General features: G+C 38.3%; 1 protein-coding gene across 1 annotated transcript in view; it reads right to left on the bottom strand.

Moving 5' to 3' along the window:
• Positions 1-13,531, bottom strand: part of LOC107557668 (lysine-specific demethylase 3B-like) — a 24,949-nt gene extending 11,418 nt beyond the window's left edge. The window contains exons 1-9 of the mRNA XM_016241155.1: positions 13,100-13,531; positions 11,643-11,744; positions 8,894-10,124; positions 5,601-5,808; positions 5,301-5,515; positions 4,252-4,404; positions 4,017-4,118; positions 3,807-3,934; positions 3,438-3,702 (exon numbers count right to left, since the gene is read on the bottom strand). Of these exons, the coding sequence (XP_016096641.1) occupies positions 3,438-3,702; positions 3,807-3,934; positions 4,017-4,118; positions 4,252-4,404; positions 5,301-5,515; positions 5,601-5,808; positions 8,894-10,124; positions 11,643-11,744; positions 13,100-13,282 (2,587 nt within the window). The 5' untranslated portion in view covers positions 13,283-13,531. The remainder of the gene's footprint in view (positions 1-3,437; positions 3,703-3,806; positions 3,935-4,016; positions 4,119-4,251; positions 4,405-5,300; positions 5,516-5,600; positions 5,809-8,893; positions 10,125-11,642; positions 11,745-13,099) is intronic.
• Positions 13,532-17,715: the final 4,184 nt, after the last annotated feature.

Here is a 17,715-nt window from a genome sequence, read left to right as displayed (position 1 = left end):
TAGCCTGTTTTCAGTTAATGGATGGAACATTGAAGGGCACTTCCCATCAAATATATTGCAATAAGCATTGTGCTTTGGTACTTTTCATATGAAACTAATTCTCAGATTTAAAATTCCATCCATTGTATTGCAGTATTTAAACAATAAATGGCATTTTGGCGCTGTTTAATGTGGAGTGACAGATCGCTGTAGCGCGGCACGCCTCAGTTCAGTAAAAGCGGCAGCACAAGGCACACGTGAACTGATCATCTCCTCCACATTAATACCAGTTTCAGCACAAAATAAACATGACTAAACATCCGAAGGCAAGTTAAAAGAAAGAGTACAACTTTACAATCCGTATCCTGTCTCATGTAATCTCTCAATCAGCGTTTCAGTCGCGCAAAGACGTCAATATAACGGTTTGTAAACAATGACACGTAATGTCACATTTACCTCAGAAAAACATATTTGGTGACCATAAACTCATTAGTAAGCTAGAAAAATAAACTGCAGAGAGGGGCGTTTTGCTATATATATGCACTATAATAACATATTCATTATCATTTTTACTGTTCTTCAATGTTTCATTTATGTTTGAATAAATCCAAGTTTTTGACAGCCACCATTTAAATGTTTATATTTAAAAAAATGAATTGACATAGAAGTATTATTATGTAGCTAATTGTAATTTTATTATTTTAATTAAGTGATTAAGTGTAATTTTAGCAGTTGTATATTAGCCTACAAATCAGTCAATTTTAACCTTCAATATTATAGTACCAACTGTATAACTGTATATTTTACAGCATTAGTTGAGAGATTTTTTTTTCCTTGAGAAAATTTGGCATGTACTGTATCTGATATATATCCAAAATAATCGATATTGAATCGAATCGATAATCGAATCGAAAGCTTGTGAATGAGAATCGAATCGGATCGTGAAATTTGTGTCAAAACCCAGCCCGAATAAACAGTCTACAAATGTTAGTAACACATTAGTTAATGTTGGACTAGTGTACACTTTACAACAAGGTTTTACAATTCCCTTAGTAAATACTTTGTTAGAGGTTAGTCAGTCTACAAACATGAATAATATCTCCGTTGATGTTCAGACGGTTTCCACTTTCAAATTAAGTTTACCAATAGCCCAAATCAGTGGCCAAATGGCGAGTTAGTATTGTTCATCCTTTGTGTGTGTTAGCTGCTACATAAACTTATGTGTATATATGTAGTATAAATTAAGCCTGGCTCACACTGTGCGATTTTGGCTACGATTTGGTTGTCTGAGACAAATTTTGAAAATCCTAAAAGATTCCTATAATCCTAGGCTAAAATCTGTAGTCTTTGATCGTTAGTTTGACATGTTCACTGACAGCCGATTAATGGCCATTGCTATGAAATTTGACCTCTGACGAACTTCTGGCAGTGTCAGAAGATTTGGCACACAGTCCTGCAGTGTGACATCTCCATCAGAATTAATGCTAGATATTTCTTCTAACCGCATAAACTCCGGCGCTCTCGTCCTCAACTCACGGAATACATATGATTCTCTTTGTGTGTGTTAGCTGCTACATAAACTTATGTGTATATATGTAGTATAAATTAAGCCTGGCTCACACTGTGCGATTTTGGCTACGATTTGGTTGTCTGAGACAAATTTTGAAAATCCTAAAAGATTCCTATAATCCTAGGCTAAAATCTGTAGTCTTTGATCGTTAGTTTGACATGTTCACTGACAGCCGATTAATGGCCATTGCTATGAAATTTGACCTCTGACGAACTTCTGGCAGTGTCAGAAGATTTGGCACACAGTCCTGCAGTGTGACATCTCCATCAGAATTAATGCTAGATATTTCTTCTAACCGCATAAACTCCGGCGCTCTCGTCCTCCACTCACGGAATACATATGATTCTTTGCCTTTGCTATGATAAACACCGGTTGCGCTGCTGTTTTCAAGTGGGTGTGTAGTGCTGCTTGCACTATTCTGCATGAATACACCGGTATTGCCGCCATTAATATACTTTTAATGATAGCCAACATTACAGCCCAGCGTGCAATGCAGCTCACAGTCACTGAACGTGTGTGGGTTGATAAGGTAAAACTCCGGACAAGTTTTCTTGCACACACCCGTTTTTAACGCGTCTTAACTGTCGTACAGTCTGAGATTAATGACAACTGAGATCCCACAGTGTGACATGATCATGTTTGTACAGTCTGAAAAGTTCAATCCTAAAGGACTTTAAAAAAAAATCCCGGCTTTAGCATTAAAAAACATTAAATAAAGCAATTTACAGGCATAGTTCATTGTTAGATCATGTTAACTAATGCATTAACCGGTGTTAACTAATTAAGCTGTTAATGTGAAGAGATGCATTAGTATATTTGTAAGTTAACATTAACAAAGATTGTTAATGTGTTGGTCATTGTTAGTTCATGTTAACTGGGTTGATAAGGTAAAACTCCGGACAAGTTTTCTTGCACACACCCGTTTTTAACGCGTCTTAACTGTCGTACAGTCTGAGATTAATGACAACTGAGATCCCACAGTGTGACATGATCATGTTTGTACAGTCTGAAAAGTTCAATCCTAAAGGACTTTAAAAAAAAATCCCGGCTTTAGCATTAAAAAACATTAAATAAAGCAATTTACAGGCATAGTTCATTGTTAGATCATGTTAACTAATGCATTAACCGGTGTTAACTAATTAAGCTGTTAATGTGAAGAGATGCATTAGTATATTTGTAAGTTAACATTAACAAAGATTGTTAATGTGTTGGTCATTGTTAGTTCATGTTAACTAATACAACCTTATTGTAAAGTGTTACCATTTTTTTAAAGGAAGCTAAAAGCATATCTTTTATTTAAGCTTTTATCTAAAATCACTTTCTTTAAATCTCTTTGGAATGCATTGTCTTTTTTTTTTAACCTGATTTATGCATTCTTTGTATTATGTTTTACTTCTATTATTAATTAATTTAATTATTATATTATTATTATTACAATTATTAATTTTGTTATGCATTCCATGTATAGAATTTTTGTTTTTTATTCATATAAAATTGGTTTTCACGTTACATTAATTATGGTATTTTTCATCGGTTTCACTGAAGAACTTTGCAATTAATGTAATTTTTTTTTTTACTTTGAGCTGCATTTCTTCTGTGTGAACGTTGTTCTACAAACAAAGGTTTTTATTATTATTATTATTAATAATAAATGAATATTAATAAATACATTTTATTAAAGTTTATTATAAAGAACAAAAAACAACATTATAAATACTATAATAAACATATCTCTTCTTAAATGTACAAAATAATATATACTATATAAACATAATAGTACATGATCATTTTGGTCAAATGTAAATTCAAAGCAGTTGAGAACCACTGTTATAAAGTACTTCCACATGTGCCATCCACTAACTGTTAATCGCTCTAAACTGAGTCTCACCTTTGGGCTCCTTTTGTGTGGCCAGGTCAGCCAGCCAGTGAAGGGCTGAGGAACTGCCCTTGCCATCTTTTGCAGCTGGTGTGAGGACGGGAGCAGGGATAGAAGTGCTGCTGTTTGACCCACTGGTGCCTGACGTTGTGTCAGCACTGCCCGCCTCTTCAACAGGCTCTGTTTTGACTACTGCACCCGCTGCAGGTTCCCCATTTGGACGGGTTGTGGCTGATGTGGAAGTGGCTCCATTACCCACACTGTTAGCCGCACCCGACTGCACCAAACATCAGACACAAGATGAGAACAGACCAAAAACAGATCTAAGAGCATTATAGATGTAATTCTACTTTCAACTCAAATGTTTTGGAGATGTCTTGCCTGTGAAAGGCCGTTTGGAGCACTGGGCCGCACCAAGGGTTTGTTATGTCGACTAGTGCAGGGGCAGTTCGCTTTGATCCCCCATTTACCTCTGGCTGCGTGTACCATGTCACCTATGCTGTATAAGGCTAAAGGGACACAAGGAGACAATAAAACTGAGCTCCAGTTACTGTGATTTCACATATTTTGAACAGGAATAAATGCACTAACCTGTGCCAGGTATAATTTGAGTGGGCATGAGGTTCTGTGGTTCGTGTGGCTGGCCTTTAGCACACTTCAGCCATGAGAACACGTCTTCTTCAGGACTCTCGTCTACAGAAAGAGCAGGAGTGAGAGTCAGAGACATGCTGTAATGGACATACGTGACAGTGCACCTTCATCAAACATAATGATAGCTTCACAACATTTCTAGTCATGAATGTGGCAGATCCTTTGTCGTATCTACCTTCAGGTGGCCTGTTCTTGCGTAGCCGGTAGCAGTCGAGACAAACGCCGAAGCCGCATTTGCGACACACCCAGTGGATGTTGAACAGCGTTGTCTCACACACGTCGCACATTTCTCTCACTCCCCTCACAGCGCGCTTCCATGCCACTTTTTCTGCAAAATCACAGGGCATTATCAGATTTTATGCAAGTCCTTATTAATTATTATCGAAATAGTCACTAGCTCTTCATTTTAGTGTACATTTATAATGCAAAACAAATGTTTTATTTCAGTTAATACAAAGGTGCTATATAAATAAAAAATATTATTATAATTATTATTGGTTTAATATGAGATTTTAATATCTTTCCTAGTTCCTTACTGATAAGACACTGTATGTAATGGAGTTTTTTTTTACCCTTTTCACTGAGCTTCATTCATGAAACATGAGTAGAATGTGAAATTCATTGAAAACGCATTCAATTTAATGTGGTATTTCACATAAGAATTTCTATGAATAATTCACTCAAAATTATTCTGCTTATATTTCATGAATGAGGTCTTTAATATTACAGTGATTATGGAAGCTACATCTGTTCGGATAATGAGCAATCCATTCAGGTGTCCATTATTTTTTCCTGAGAATGATAAAAATGTTATTATATAAATTAGTCATCTAAATTAATAAAATCATAAAACTGCATCATATACATTTTCCTAGTAATGTTAAGCGCTAAAATATTTCATGAGATAGAAAACTTTCAATTGTGGAAAAAATCCTTGAAGAGTCAGGTAAATGAACTTAATTTATTTAAAATAAAAAAAGGGAATCTTGAACATTTAGCTCTTAAAAACTTCAGGAATACTAAAGCTTATTAACTGAAAATGATTTTAGTTGTTATTTTACTTTTAGTTGACAGAAATTAAGAGTGTCCATAAAACTAGATAAAGATTTATGCATACAAACATTTTTTTGGCTTTATGTGATACTTTCTTATACTTTATTCAGATTATAAATTATTTTGTGTGAACAAGCTTTAATCAGCTTTAATGAACAAACAGTTACTTACGATGGGGCTCTATCATCATCATGGCCTCTTTCTCTGACATGACCAGTTGGCAAAACTGGTCACCCACGTTTGCTAAAATATATTTGGACGTGTCCAGGTCAAGTCCTTCCTGTGCTGTGAGGGAGGGGAGCCACAGCCCCATTGCCATGCTGTCACTCTGCTGCGGGCTCAGAAAGCCTTCCACGCGAAGGACTCCCTTCTTAGTGAAAGCCAGCCTGTTACGACAAATCACGATGTCAGTCTCACACCCTAGCCAAGAGTTCAGCTAGCCATACCAGTAGTTGTCTGAATCATATCCACCTGCGAAAGTGGAAGAATCGGCAGGCCACGTTTGGGTCATCATCATCGTCTTCATCCTCGCGGGATTTCCTGTAGCGCTCCAGACGACACTCGCGGCATTTGTGCAGGTGTGGCGCCACGTTAATGCAGGAGCCGTCTTGCAGAAAGGACTCTCCGGACAGCTTCAAGCGCCGAACCTTATTCTGGTCCTTCAACACCGACTGTCCCACTAGATGAATCACACATAAACCCAAAATCAGATGACTGTGAATGTCTATCAAGATCTATAGAGATCGACAGAGCAGGATGGCCAGAACTATTAAACAAAAACAGCAAACTAATGAATAGAGACCTTTCAAGAATTATGTATTTTTGTATGCCAAAACCTTGAAACAAGTTAGTATTTGAGCATTTCTGCTTCCATCATCTGAAAAATCAATGTTTTTTCAATGGTTTTTTGATGAAATGTTTAAATTAAGTTCTGTGGATTACACAAGCCACTAGATGAATCACACATAAACCCAAAATCAGATGACTGTGAATGTCTATCAAGATCTATAGAGATCGACAGAGCAGGATGGCCAGAACTATTAAACAAAAACAGCAAACTAATGAATAGAGACCTTTCAAGAATTATGTATTTTTGTATGCCAAAAGTTAGTATTTGAGCATTTCTGCTTCCATCATCTGAAAAATCAATGTTTTTTCAATGGTTTTTTGATGAAATGTTTAAATTAAGTTCTGTGGATTACACAAGTTTAAGATAATTTCACATAAAATCACTAATAACCCCTTGTGGCATAGTACCCCCTGGAGAAAGCGTAATAGCTAGGGTTGCACAATTAATCGAAATTAAATCGCAAAGGAGATAAATCGCGATTAGGCAGAAGCTGCAAATGTCATGCGTATCTTTCAGTGAAGCACGGTTCTGTGATCAGCAGTAAATCTCCATCCAAAGGCCAGAGGGCGCTCTCGCGCTGAAACTCCAAATACGCCTCGCAGAAGAAATCCAGGAAATTCTTATAGCGGTAGCTGAATAAACAGAAGATTTAACTGCTTAGATTAATTCCACGTGACTAATAAACACATGACTACGACAATATATCTATATATCTGAGTTCGTCTTATTATAATTTTAATTATAATAAAGTCTATCACAATATATCTATATATCTGAGTTCGTCTTATTATAATTTTAATTATAATAAAGTCTATCATAATGCAATGCTAATTGACATAGCCTTTATCACTGCTTAGAATACTATGAAATATGTTGCGTGCCTAATTCTGTGTAAGAAGCCACATCATCTCTGGAGAAAGCGTAATAGCTAGGGTTGCACAATTAATCGAAATTAAATCGCAAAGGAGATAAATCGCGATTAGGCAGAAGCTGCAAATGTCATGCGTATCTTTCAGTGAAGCACGGTTCTGTGATCAGCAGTAAATCTCCATCCAAAGGCCAGAGGGCGCTCTCGCGCTGAAACTCCAAATACGCCTCGCAGAAGAAATCCAGGAAATTCTTATAGCGGTAGCTGAATAAACAGAAGATTTAACTGCTTCGATTAATTCCACGTGACTAATAAACACATGACTACGACAATATATCTATATATCTGAGTTCGTCTTATTATAATTTTAATTATAATAAAGTCTATCATAATGCAATGCTAATTGACATAGCCTTTATCACTGCTTAGAATACTATGAAATATGTTGCGTGCCTAATTCTGTGTAAGAAGCCACATCATCTCACAGAAGGATTAATTTCAAACACTCGACTGACGTTATGAGTTGACTAAAAACATGTTATTAAATGTGGTATTTTTTACATGCTTTCAGGTGTAGCAACATTTACTACACAGAGCCGTAGTTCACTGAGAAGCTACGCAAACAGCTTTCATAATCGCAGAACGATTTCTTAATTGCGCGATTAAATCGTCTGTGATTATGAATGCGATTTTGCGTAGCTTGTCAGTAAACTACGGCTCTGTGTAGTAAATGCTGCTCCATCTGAAAGCACGTTCTGGAGATTTACTACTAATCACAGAACCTGCTTTACTGGCAAGATGCACATGACAATCACATTCGATTAATCGTCCAGTCTAGTAATAGCCAACTTGTATCAAGTGTGCCTTGATAACCAATCACGACCTTGACGTCACTGAATAAATGTCAAGAGTTGTGTGACAGCCAAGCAGTGTTTGTGGATACCATTGAAATGAATGAGAAGTACCGCAAACTGAATCCTGCCCGTCACAAAACTGTCTGAGACTTCTCTTATAAAAGGGCATTTGTGGCATAAACTCTAAAAATCCAAAACAAATGTTTAATGGCAAACATGTTGAAGATTAGCCGATGTTAAAGATGTTAATTCATTAAATGATAAGCTGTTTTGCCACAAAAGCAGTTTATTCAGCATAGTGAGGCAAGGACATCCGTTCAAAAAAATGGCCTCTGGTCTCCTTTACTGTGTACTGCAGCATTATGTTTGTTTCTTTTTTTTGGCTTGCCTTAAAGGGTTAGTTCACCCAAAAATGAAAATTCTATCATTAATTACTTACTCTCATGTCATTCTAAACCCGTAAGACCTCCGTTCATCTTCGGAACACAAATTAAGATATTTTTGATGAATTCTGAGAGCTCTCTGACCCTCTCATAGACAGCAATGTAATTACCACGATCAAGGTCCAGAAACATAGCAAGGAGATCGGTAAAATAATCCATGACATCAGTGGTTCAACCGTAATATTACGAAGCTACGAGAACACTTTATGTAAGCAAAGAAAACAACTTTATTCAACAATTCGTCTCCTCCGCGTCACCCTGGTGCCGTTTTGGAGAATATCCACTGAACGCAAACAGCGTATGCTATTCTGTGTCAGCTGCGTCACGCGGCTGTGTCCTTGCTATGTTTCCGGACTTTGATCGTAGTAGTATCTTTGCTGTCTATGGGAGGGTCAGAGAGCTCTCAGAATTCATAAAAAATATCTTAATTTGTGTTCCTTAATTTGTGTTCCGAAGATTACGAGTTCAGAACGACATGAGGGTGAGTAATTAATGACAGATTTTTCATTTTTGGGTGAACTAACCCTTTAAAGTGGGTTTGTTTGCTAGAAAGTGGCTGAATGGGACTGCAAAGTTTGCCGGGGACATTATATGTCATCATAACGAACAGGTAAATTCATCTACTCTTTATAATCATGCTCTCACAAACTTTCACAGTATAAATAAACTCATACAGTTTTAGATCGACATGAGGGTGAGTACCAAACCAACTCATGAAATACACAGCATGCAGTAGTCAAGCACATTACCTTTGATGGGTTTGCTCCGTGGCCGGCTCTTAGCCACAGGCTGGGTCTTATTCTTATCCTCAATGGCTGAGGAAACCCCAGGTTTCTGGCTCTGGCCGGAGTTGTCCTCCCCCTCGCTCAAATCAGACAGGTCACTGTTGCTACTGGACTCTGAATCTCTTTTGATGGACTGACTGCGTTCCTCCAAAGAAAACTTGGTTTGGTCGAAAGGCATAGCCACATCTTGGCCTTCGGTGTCGAGGTGAGTTCCCGTGCTGCCATCTGAACCCTCTTTGTCTGGTTTGGACGTTTGTTGTCCATCCTGGGCAGCCGAAGTGAATGACGGAGTGGTCGTGAGAGCAGGAGCAGGGAATTGGGGGGCTAAGATTCCCTTAGGAGGTTCTGCCATGGTGAACAGATTTGGTTTGGCATCACCACCAGGAGGATCTTGACCAAGTAGACCGGAGCTGCCTGAAGGTGAGACAGCAGACGCGGACAGCGCAGATGACGACTTGGGAGTTGACAATGCACTAAAAGGGCTGTGCGAAACAGCTCCGCCGTAAGCAAGAAATGGATTTGTTTCCTTCGTGGCCTGTAGGAAAAGGTTCTCGTGAGTTTCCGAAACCTTGTTGCCAGCCAGCAGACCAAAACTGCTGACTGGGCTCGAGCTGTTCACATTTCTGGCACTTCCAAGTCCGCTGGTTCCTAATCCTAAAGAGGGATTCAGAGCCTCTGCAGAGCTCACAGCTTGACCTGTGGCTGAGGGAAAAGCAGCTGGAAGTTTGCTGTGCGCCTCCCCCACCGCTCCGAAAGGCTTGTTCATTAGGATCCCATTGCCTGCAGGCTTGATATCAGGCACTTTTGGCGGCTCTTTCATTGGTGCCAGGCCACTAGCAGGTGCTGAACCAAACAGTCCAGCGGATGCAGAAGCTACAACCGCCTTTTTGAAACCCTCGGAAGGAGCGGCAGGCTTGAACAGGCTGGGCGGCTCCTTGTTCAGGCACTCGGACAAGGACTTGAAGGCCTTTGACTGGCCTTGCGTGATACTCTGGTTCTGAGACATGATTTGGAAGAACAGGTTCTGTGAGGGATCAGAGTCCTGCCTCTGTGACTCCTTCGCAGCTCCAAAAGGAAAGCCAAAAGGCTTGTCCTCCTGGGAAGAACCATTGGCCTGTGTGGGAACATCCCCAAACACTGCCTCACTCGACTGTTTACCAAATCCTGCAGTAGCTAGAGCAGGGGTCTTGGGGGTCTGAAATACAAATAAGCCAAATAGATGACAGACAAAGAGTAATCAGTGTGCCCACAAAAAGAAAAGGGAAAAAAATTTAAAACCAGTGTTGTTATTATTAACTAAAACTATTAAAAATCGTTTTGGTAATTGAAATAAAACTTTAATAAAATAAAATATAAGTATTAGATGAAAAAAATTTATTAGAAACAATACTTTGCAACTAACTGAAAAAAAATAAGATGAAGTACTAAAATGACTAATACTGAAATGAAAATAAATAGAAATATGAAATAGCTAAAAAAAAAAAATTTTAAAAAGGAAAAATTTTAAAAACCACAAAACAAAATTACAAAAACAAATTAAAATAAAAACTAAAAAATGTAAATAAAAACAAAAGCTCCTTTGAAATAAAAATAAACACTAAGTATGTAAACAATATTAAAATAACACTGGTTAAAAACGAACCAAATGAAAAATGGTCATTTTGTTTATGTTTGTTAATATTGAGGTTTCATGTAAAGGTTTGTGGAGACAAAATCATAACATTTAAGTTTTTTAATTAATATATATATATATATTTTTTTTTACGACTTTGATTTGGCTTTTTTTTCTAAATGTTAATGTTATTTAACAAAACTGCTTCAGATTTTTTATTTTCTTATGAAATATTTAATGGCAAAGCTGAATTTGCCACGTGATCCTTCAGAAATTATTCTATAATATGCCGATTTGATGCTCAAGAAACAATTCTTTTGTGCTGCTTAATATTTTTGTGGAAGCAGTCATACATTTTTTTACTACTCTTTGATAAACAAAGTTTAAAAGAACAGCATTTATTTGAAAGTTTATTTTTTGTATTATTTTAAATTATTTACTGTCACTTGTGCTTAATTTAATGCATCCTTGCTGAATAAAGTATGTAATAAATCCTTTTTAGCTCAGCTTGTGATTGCATTAAGACACTGGATGCTAAGAGACTTTATGCTTCCTATAAGTTTCCTCGAGGGAGAGTGCTTTAAGAACAGAAAACACATCCTTCTTATTGTCATCAGACTGAAGAGCCAACTCAACCGAACATGTGGATATTATTGTTATTCCCAACATTAACATGTGAAACAATATAAACACGATAAACATAGGCCGACTCGAGTGTATGTACGTTCTGAACTGTAACTGGCACGGTCTGCTTTATTTCCATTTGCTCTGCTTGAGCTTGAATGAGATATATATATATATATGTAATTGAATTAAAAATAATTTTAGTGGAACAGGCGTAATGGTGACTGTTCAAAGAAAATCATCTAGTCTTAAAGGGGTGCTATTATGCTTTTTCACTTTTTCAACTTTAGTTAGTCTGTAATGTTGCTGTTTGAGCATTAAAAAAGATCTGCAATGTTACAAAGCTCAAAGTCCACTTCAAAAGGAGATATTTTATTGAACAGAAATAACTTTTCAAAAACTACAACGAACGACTCGTTTGGACTACAACACATATTTTCCGGAATTTGTGATATCACAAATATCGACGAATGGGACGAGAGCTGGTCTAGAGAAGACAACGAGTGTTAGACAGCTAGCCCCGTACACCTGCACCCATGAGCGCTGCCGCCAAGGGCTGTCGTCAAACTCTACAAACACCTACAATGAAGACAAGACGGTTGGCAACAGCACAAATCAAGTGAAATGCTGCTCTCTACAAGCACACTTCAAAGTTCAAATGGACCATCTGTTGTGGATATTACGGTAATTAGGATTACGGTTGATTTGTCTTATGTGCCCAAACAGCCCCATCATAAGACTCAGGTACCCCTACATCAGCACCAAACCTGAAAAATACTTTTTACCTCATATTTCAGCAGTGTTTTTAATACTATTAAAATGGCTATTATTATAATGCAGTGAGTGAAACAGACTCAGCAAGCTATTTCTCTCAAAAATGAGAAATCAGTTTTTATAACTGCATTTGGTTTTATTAACCGAGACATTTGAAGGGACAAAACAGGATAAAGCTACTACAGGACTCTGTAGAGTTTAAAAATACAAGTACATACATTACCATACCATTCAATAGTTTGGGTTCAGCAAGATTCCAAACGTTTGAACCGCAGTGAACATTTCTCCAAAAATGTCAGCCACGCAAATAAGTAACAGACTGTATTCCTAACAGATCACTAACCAATGGTTAAAATGAACAAAATTAGATCAAACCAACACACAACATAAAGCCTGCATGTGCATATACGAACATACATTTACTCACTAACACAAGCCATATGCTGCATGAATACTAAATGCTTGCAGCATATTTCATTGGTTCTGTACTCTACACACAGGCCATCAAAATTAACCTAACATAATTCAATCCATGAATAATAACGGATTTAAAACAAAATCACCATCAAAAAATAATGTTTTCCACAACAAAAAGTTGATTATTAATATAGTTTGCCTGTGTGAATATAAATACCAGCACATATTTTCTATCTATTTATTCTGAATAGCAATAAACCATTTATAAAAGCTCTCATTCCGCCCATCATCTTAAATTATTATTACTTCACAGGCAACACGCCATGAATAATAACCTTTCCCTTTGTATTCACAGTCAGTAAGTTTAATCGATTTGATATATGCATTTATTGTGCGAGACGGTTTTTAATCACAATGGGTCCTTTACTGAGTCTACTGCAGTCTTAAACTAGTGGCTGCCTAACTAGACAGCATCAGTGACCCCAAAAAACCCAGTCTATGTAGGTTAGGCGGCTCTCCAGGATTTCAGTCAGTCCATGTCTGCAGCTAGCTAACGCTACTTAGCTAACTAGCACAAACACATATTAGATGCACATCTACGCATCTCTTCCTCATTTCAGACGCAACCTGGAGTCACATCTTACTGTTTTACACACTGAAACTGACGAAAGCTTCCGTGTTTATTCGCACGGGTTGGTTTTGTGTTATGTATTGTCGGTGTGTTGTTGTTGTGTCGGTCTCACCTCCATCCCCGGGCTCGCCAGACCGATCACACTGACCGCCCGCACGGTTCCGCGGAGCCAGGCCGCCCGCTCCACCGCTCCTCCTCCTCCTCCTCCTCCCGCCGCCGCCGCCGCCGCTGCCGAGCTCCCGTCGCTGAGCAGCAGCAGCAGCCGCTTCCCGATCAGACCGAGCGAGTCCCCCATACTACAACCACCATCAAGAGACCGACTTCCTCCGGAGCTCCGCTACAATCCGCGATCAATCGTGTCGAAACTAAATCAGTGTATTACTATAGCCACATGTGAACGACTGCGGGATTTGCATCGGCAGACTGAGACGATTAAGAAGCGCTTCGCTGGGAAAGTGAGGTGTTATTGTTCGAGCTGCAGCCCCTTGTCCTCATCCGCCATTTAGTTGTGCAGTAATCAAACGCACCCCTCGTAATGCTGCGGGACTGCGCTTCACTGGCTACCCGGGAAACCGAGCAGCGCCCCCTGCTGGACACTGTTCGCGCCGTACAGCGTGAACGCACAGCTCTGGAGGTCCGACTGGGCAGCGAACGCCAAACTCTCGCGAGATTCACATGCGCTTGTGTTTGGAGTCGCGCGGCCGCAGCAACAAGGTGAAGCGTTCGCGGTGTAAACAAGCTACTGAAAAGAATGGGCTGTTACACACTTACACCAGTTTTATTTAAAAAAAAAAATGTTATTAGAAAAAATTATATATAAGGCTATAACCCGTGGCATATTAACCTTAATCAAAACCCTCAAATGTAGATATTAACGATACAATCTTACAAAATAAAAGGTTTTAGTAAAAGGTCTCTCCTTGTTTGATAAACATTTACTCCTTTACTGTTGGATCAATCGTCATGTTAAATCAAAATGTAATAATATATCATGACACTTCATCTGGACACTAAACCTTATAAATATATTGTTTCTATAAATGTGTGTGTGTGTGTGTGTGTGTGTGTGTTATTGTGTAAATATGTGTGTGAGAGGATCCTCAGATGCAGCAGTGAGAGGATCCTCTTGGACCAGAGCAGCTTTAGCAGGAACCTCTGGGACCAGGGAGGTTGAGAGAGGAGCTCTGGGACTGAAGCAGTCTTTGACACCAGCTTTGTTCCCATCAGGAGAGGAACCTTTGTGGTGGACACGACGAGAATCATTGAGACCCATACGATCATGTCAGGAACCTCTTCTGGTGTTGCAGCAGCAGCAGGACCTTCAGCTCTGGGACCAGAGTGGCTCTAAAAAGGAACCCTGTTGAGTGACATCTGTTGTAGTGATTTTCAGATGTTAGGTATCCTCACACGGGGTACCACTAAATGTAGTGATTTCAAATCTAAGTAGCACCACCAGTGTAGTGGTGACAGCGGGAGCCTTGATTGGCCATGACTGTCAGAGCCACCTCTAGAGGAAACAGAATGGGACGGTCAGGCTAGAAGAAAGACTGATTTTTATGATGGTCAGATGGAAGTGGTTTCTCAAATAAGGATTTAGCTCAGTCTGTTTGTCTATTGAAATATCTGTACTCTGTGTTTTACATGAATCTAAGATGTTATAAATTGCTAACAGTGACTGAGAGGAGATGACACAGAGAGCACAGTCTGAGGCTGAGGTATGACTCGTTGTCTGTCTTGAATTTCACAGCCACCTGAAGGCCGTCCTCTCAGCGGGTCCCTTCAAAGACGGAGCCGCGTCCTCATTCTTCCAACTTCTTACCGAAGGTCTATGTCCAGGAAATGCGGTTTATTACAAGATAAATAGTTGTAGTTTTTTATTTAAGTCCACACTGCAGGACTATTTAAGTCAACTGCGAAAAATGGTAATTTTAAATAAAAATTAAAAAAACTAAATGAAACGTTACTGCAGTTACAGATGCATTATTTAAAACATAAATTTTCCTTTATACTGTACATGTACACCTAAAATAATATATTGTAAGAAGAGTGTGTGTGTTAAATTTTGGGTTATGACCGTAAACTCACCCTCGTTCCTCGTGATCTCGTCACAGTCCAGATGTCTCAGCAGATGTGATGCACTCTCATCTGCTGACGGACTGACTGGACTGTCCTGATCTTGAGGCTGGACGTCCTGCATTTGCTGCTCCTCTGCAGTGGGGGACTTCAGGAGCACTGGAAGGAGGTTCCTGATGATCACTGTCCTCTACAGTACAGAAGACGTCCTGTAGAGAATCAACCAAAAGCTTGTTTTAATCAACTAATATCAATAAAATATTGCATACCCATTTTATTTTTTCATTAATGGTAAGTTCTGGTTACTTGAATATTAAACTTTTTCAAATCATGTTAAAGCATTAATCACTTATAGTGGAAAAACTCATTTATATGCATTTGTATAATGTGATGGTGATGTGTCTAAATGATCAGAACTCATTATTGACCATCAGTGCAGCTCCTGGATGGGGTCCCAACAGTGTCCTGGTCCTCCTCACCCTGCTCCACCTGCTCATTCTGAGCTTTGGTGGATTTGGGGTGAGGCAAACAACAGAAGAAAGAGGCAAACCTTTCTCCTCTCATATTCTTTGTCTTGTCTTCCCCTCTCTCCTTTCTCTCCCCTCAGGCGTCTCGTCAGGATGAGGATCGGTGTGTGTCAGTGTTGTACAGGGATTGACCCCGTGCACACACTCACCTCCTCCCTTCGCTTTCTCTACACACGATAGTCGCTGTCTCATAAAAAACACATTAACATTCTGAATTCCTTTATGATATCATAAGGGATCATAAAGTGTTGAGATTCTGTGAAAAAAAAATTTGGAATATCAGAACCTGTGACAACTTCACTACTATTATGTACAACTAGACTCATTTGGGTTTTGCCAGATAATTCAAATCATAATCAGGTTTGAATTTTTGTATAGCTTATTCTCTCTCTCTCGGCTCATGAAAACTTTTCTCACTGGCCATTAGAGGGTTATTTAATTCAGTGTTTCCCAACCGGGGTGCCGTCTGTCGAGAGCAGGGGTGCCGTGTAAAAAATATATTTTTTTATTTTTAAATTGCTAAAATGTAAAAAAAAATCAGCTATTATATAATATCCATTTCTGATGTCGCCAATAATTAGAGATGCACTGAAATTCCGGCTGCCGAAAATTAGTTCACCGCTCAGGATTCACTTTCACGTGGTGTGACGCTCTGCGTATATTATCCCGCTCTATGCTGTGCGCTCTGCTCAGTCGCTCACGGCCCATGTGAGTGCTCCACTCATATACCGTTCATGCTCATCAGAACAGCAAAGTCCACTCAAAAATCGAGCTGACAGGAAACATCTATGTAGTACAGTATTGTTTCTGTTTGCAATAGCCCTACTGTGTTGTAACAAGGTGCGGTAAAAAAAAATCCTTAAAATTTACGGTAAAAAAACGGCAGCTGTGGTTGCCGGCATTTTACCGTAAAAAATACGGTAGCAACGTTTTAGATTTTACGGTTTTAACTTAAATTTACAGTTAAATACCGTCATTTCATTAACGATATAATGTTAATGTACCAACCTATTGAAGTACTGAAATCTGTTTTGTACCTTTGTAAAACACTGAAAACCACCAAATGCAGGTGGTGATGATAAAGTCACATGATGAACCAAAGCCCATCACAAGCAGCTTTTTAATAATAACATATATAGAAGGTGCACAGTGCCATTCACACAAACACTAAACACCATCATGGTAACACACATGAAGCTGTAATAATGCAATAAACATTCATTTAACAACATTAGGTGTAACACACAACCCTAATATACAAAACTGATAAGAAAAAACTAAGAAGAAACATAGTTATTTCAACAAAAAAACATCAAATTTGAAATGTAATGCAGGGAATTCTGGGAATGTCAATTTACGGTTATTCACTGTAAATTATACAGTCTTTTTCACTTCCAAAAACGGTATGCTACTGTAAAATTAATGTCCAATACATGTAATGTCCAATACAGTTTTTCACCGTATATAGTAGGGGAATTTACCGTTAACCATTTAACAGGATTTTACTGTAGCATTTTTATAGTCTTTTACCGTTAAATTCACGGTCTTTTTTTACAGTGGGGTAACACTGCCCTCTCATTCATTGATCTGCTAACCGTTATGCTCAGGTGTCCTCTGATAATAATAGCTTTCTAGGATTAATCATTATTTGGATAATTGTTAAAAAAAAAAAAAATCTTAATAGCCCTACTGTGTGTTAGACCTACCTGAAAAATTAAAAAGCAATTTATTACATTTGTAGGCCTATAGTTATTTTTTATTTGTGCTATCATTGGTAATTTATTTATTTGTTCTTATTTTATTATTAACTGCTTAGCCTCCTTGTCATCTTTTATTCAATTCAAAGTTTTAAATCAAGCTATCTCATGCTACTGCAACAAAATTACCCAGCTGTAAAATCAAAAATACACTGAGTGAGCAAAACTTTGTTTAATTACCATTATAACTAGTTATCTCACAATGTTTACATATGAATAAAAGCCTACATTAAAATCTGTCATATAAATTGGTCTCTTCATTAGAAATTAGCCTACTGATCGCTACCATTGACGGACAATTTTTTTTAATGATATTAAAAATATCTGTATGACATTATTCTGCAGTTCTTCCCTGCTGTACATCTATACAT

The sequence above is a fragment of the Sinocyclocheilus grahami genome, unplaced genomic scaffold (assembly GCF_001515645.1).
Source record: "Sinocyclocheilus grahami isolate Dianchi unplaced genomic scaffold, SAMN03320097.WGS_v1.1 scaffold614.1, whole genome shotgun sequence".
Taxonomy (NCBI): Eukaryota; Metazoa; Chordata; class Actinopteri; order Cypriniformes; family Cyprinidae; genus Sinocyclocheilus; species Sinocyclocheilus grahami.
Note: the sequence above shows the minus strand (reverse complement) of the source record. Positions and strands in the feature narration are given on the sequence as shown.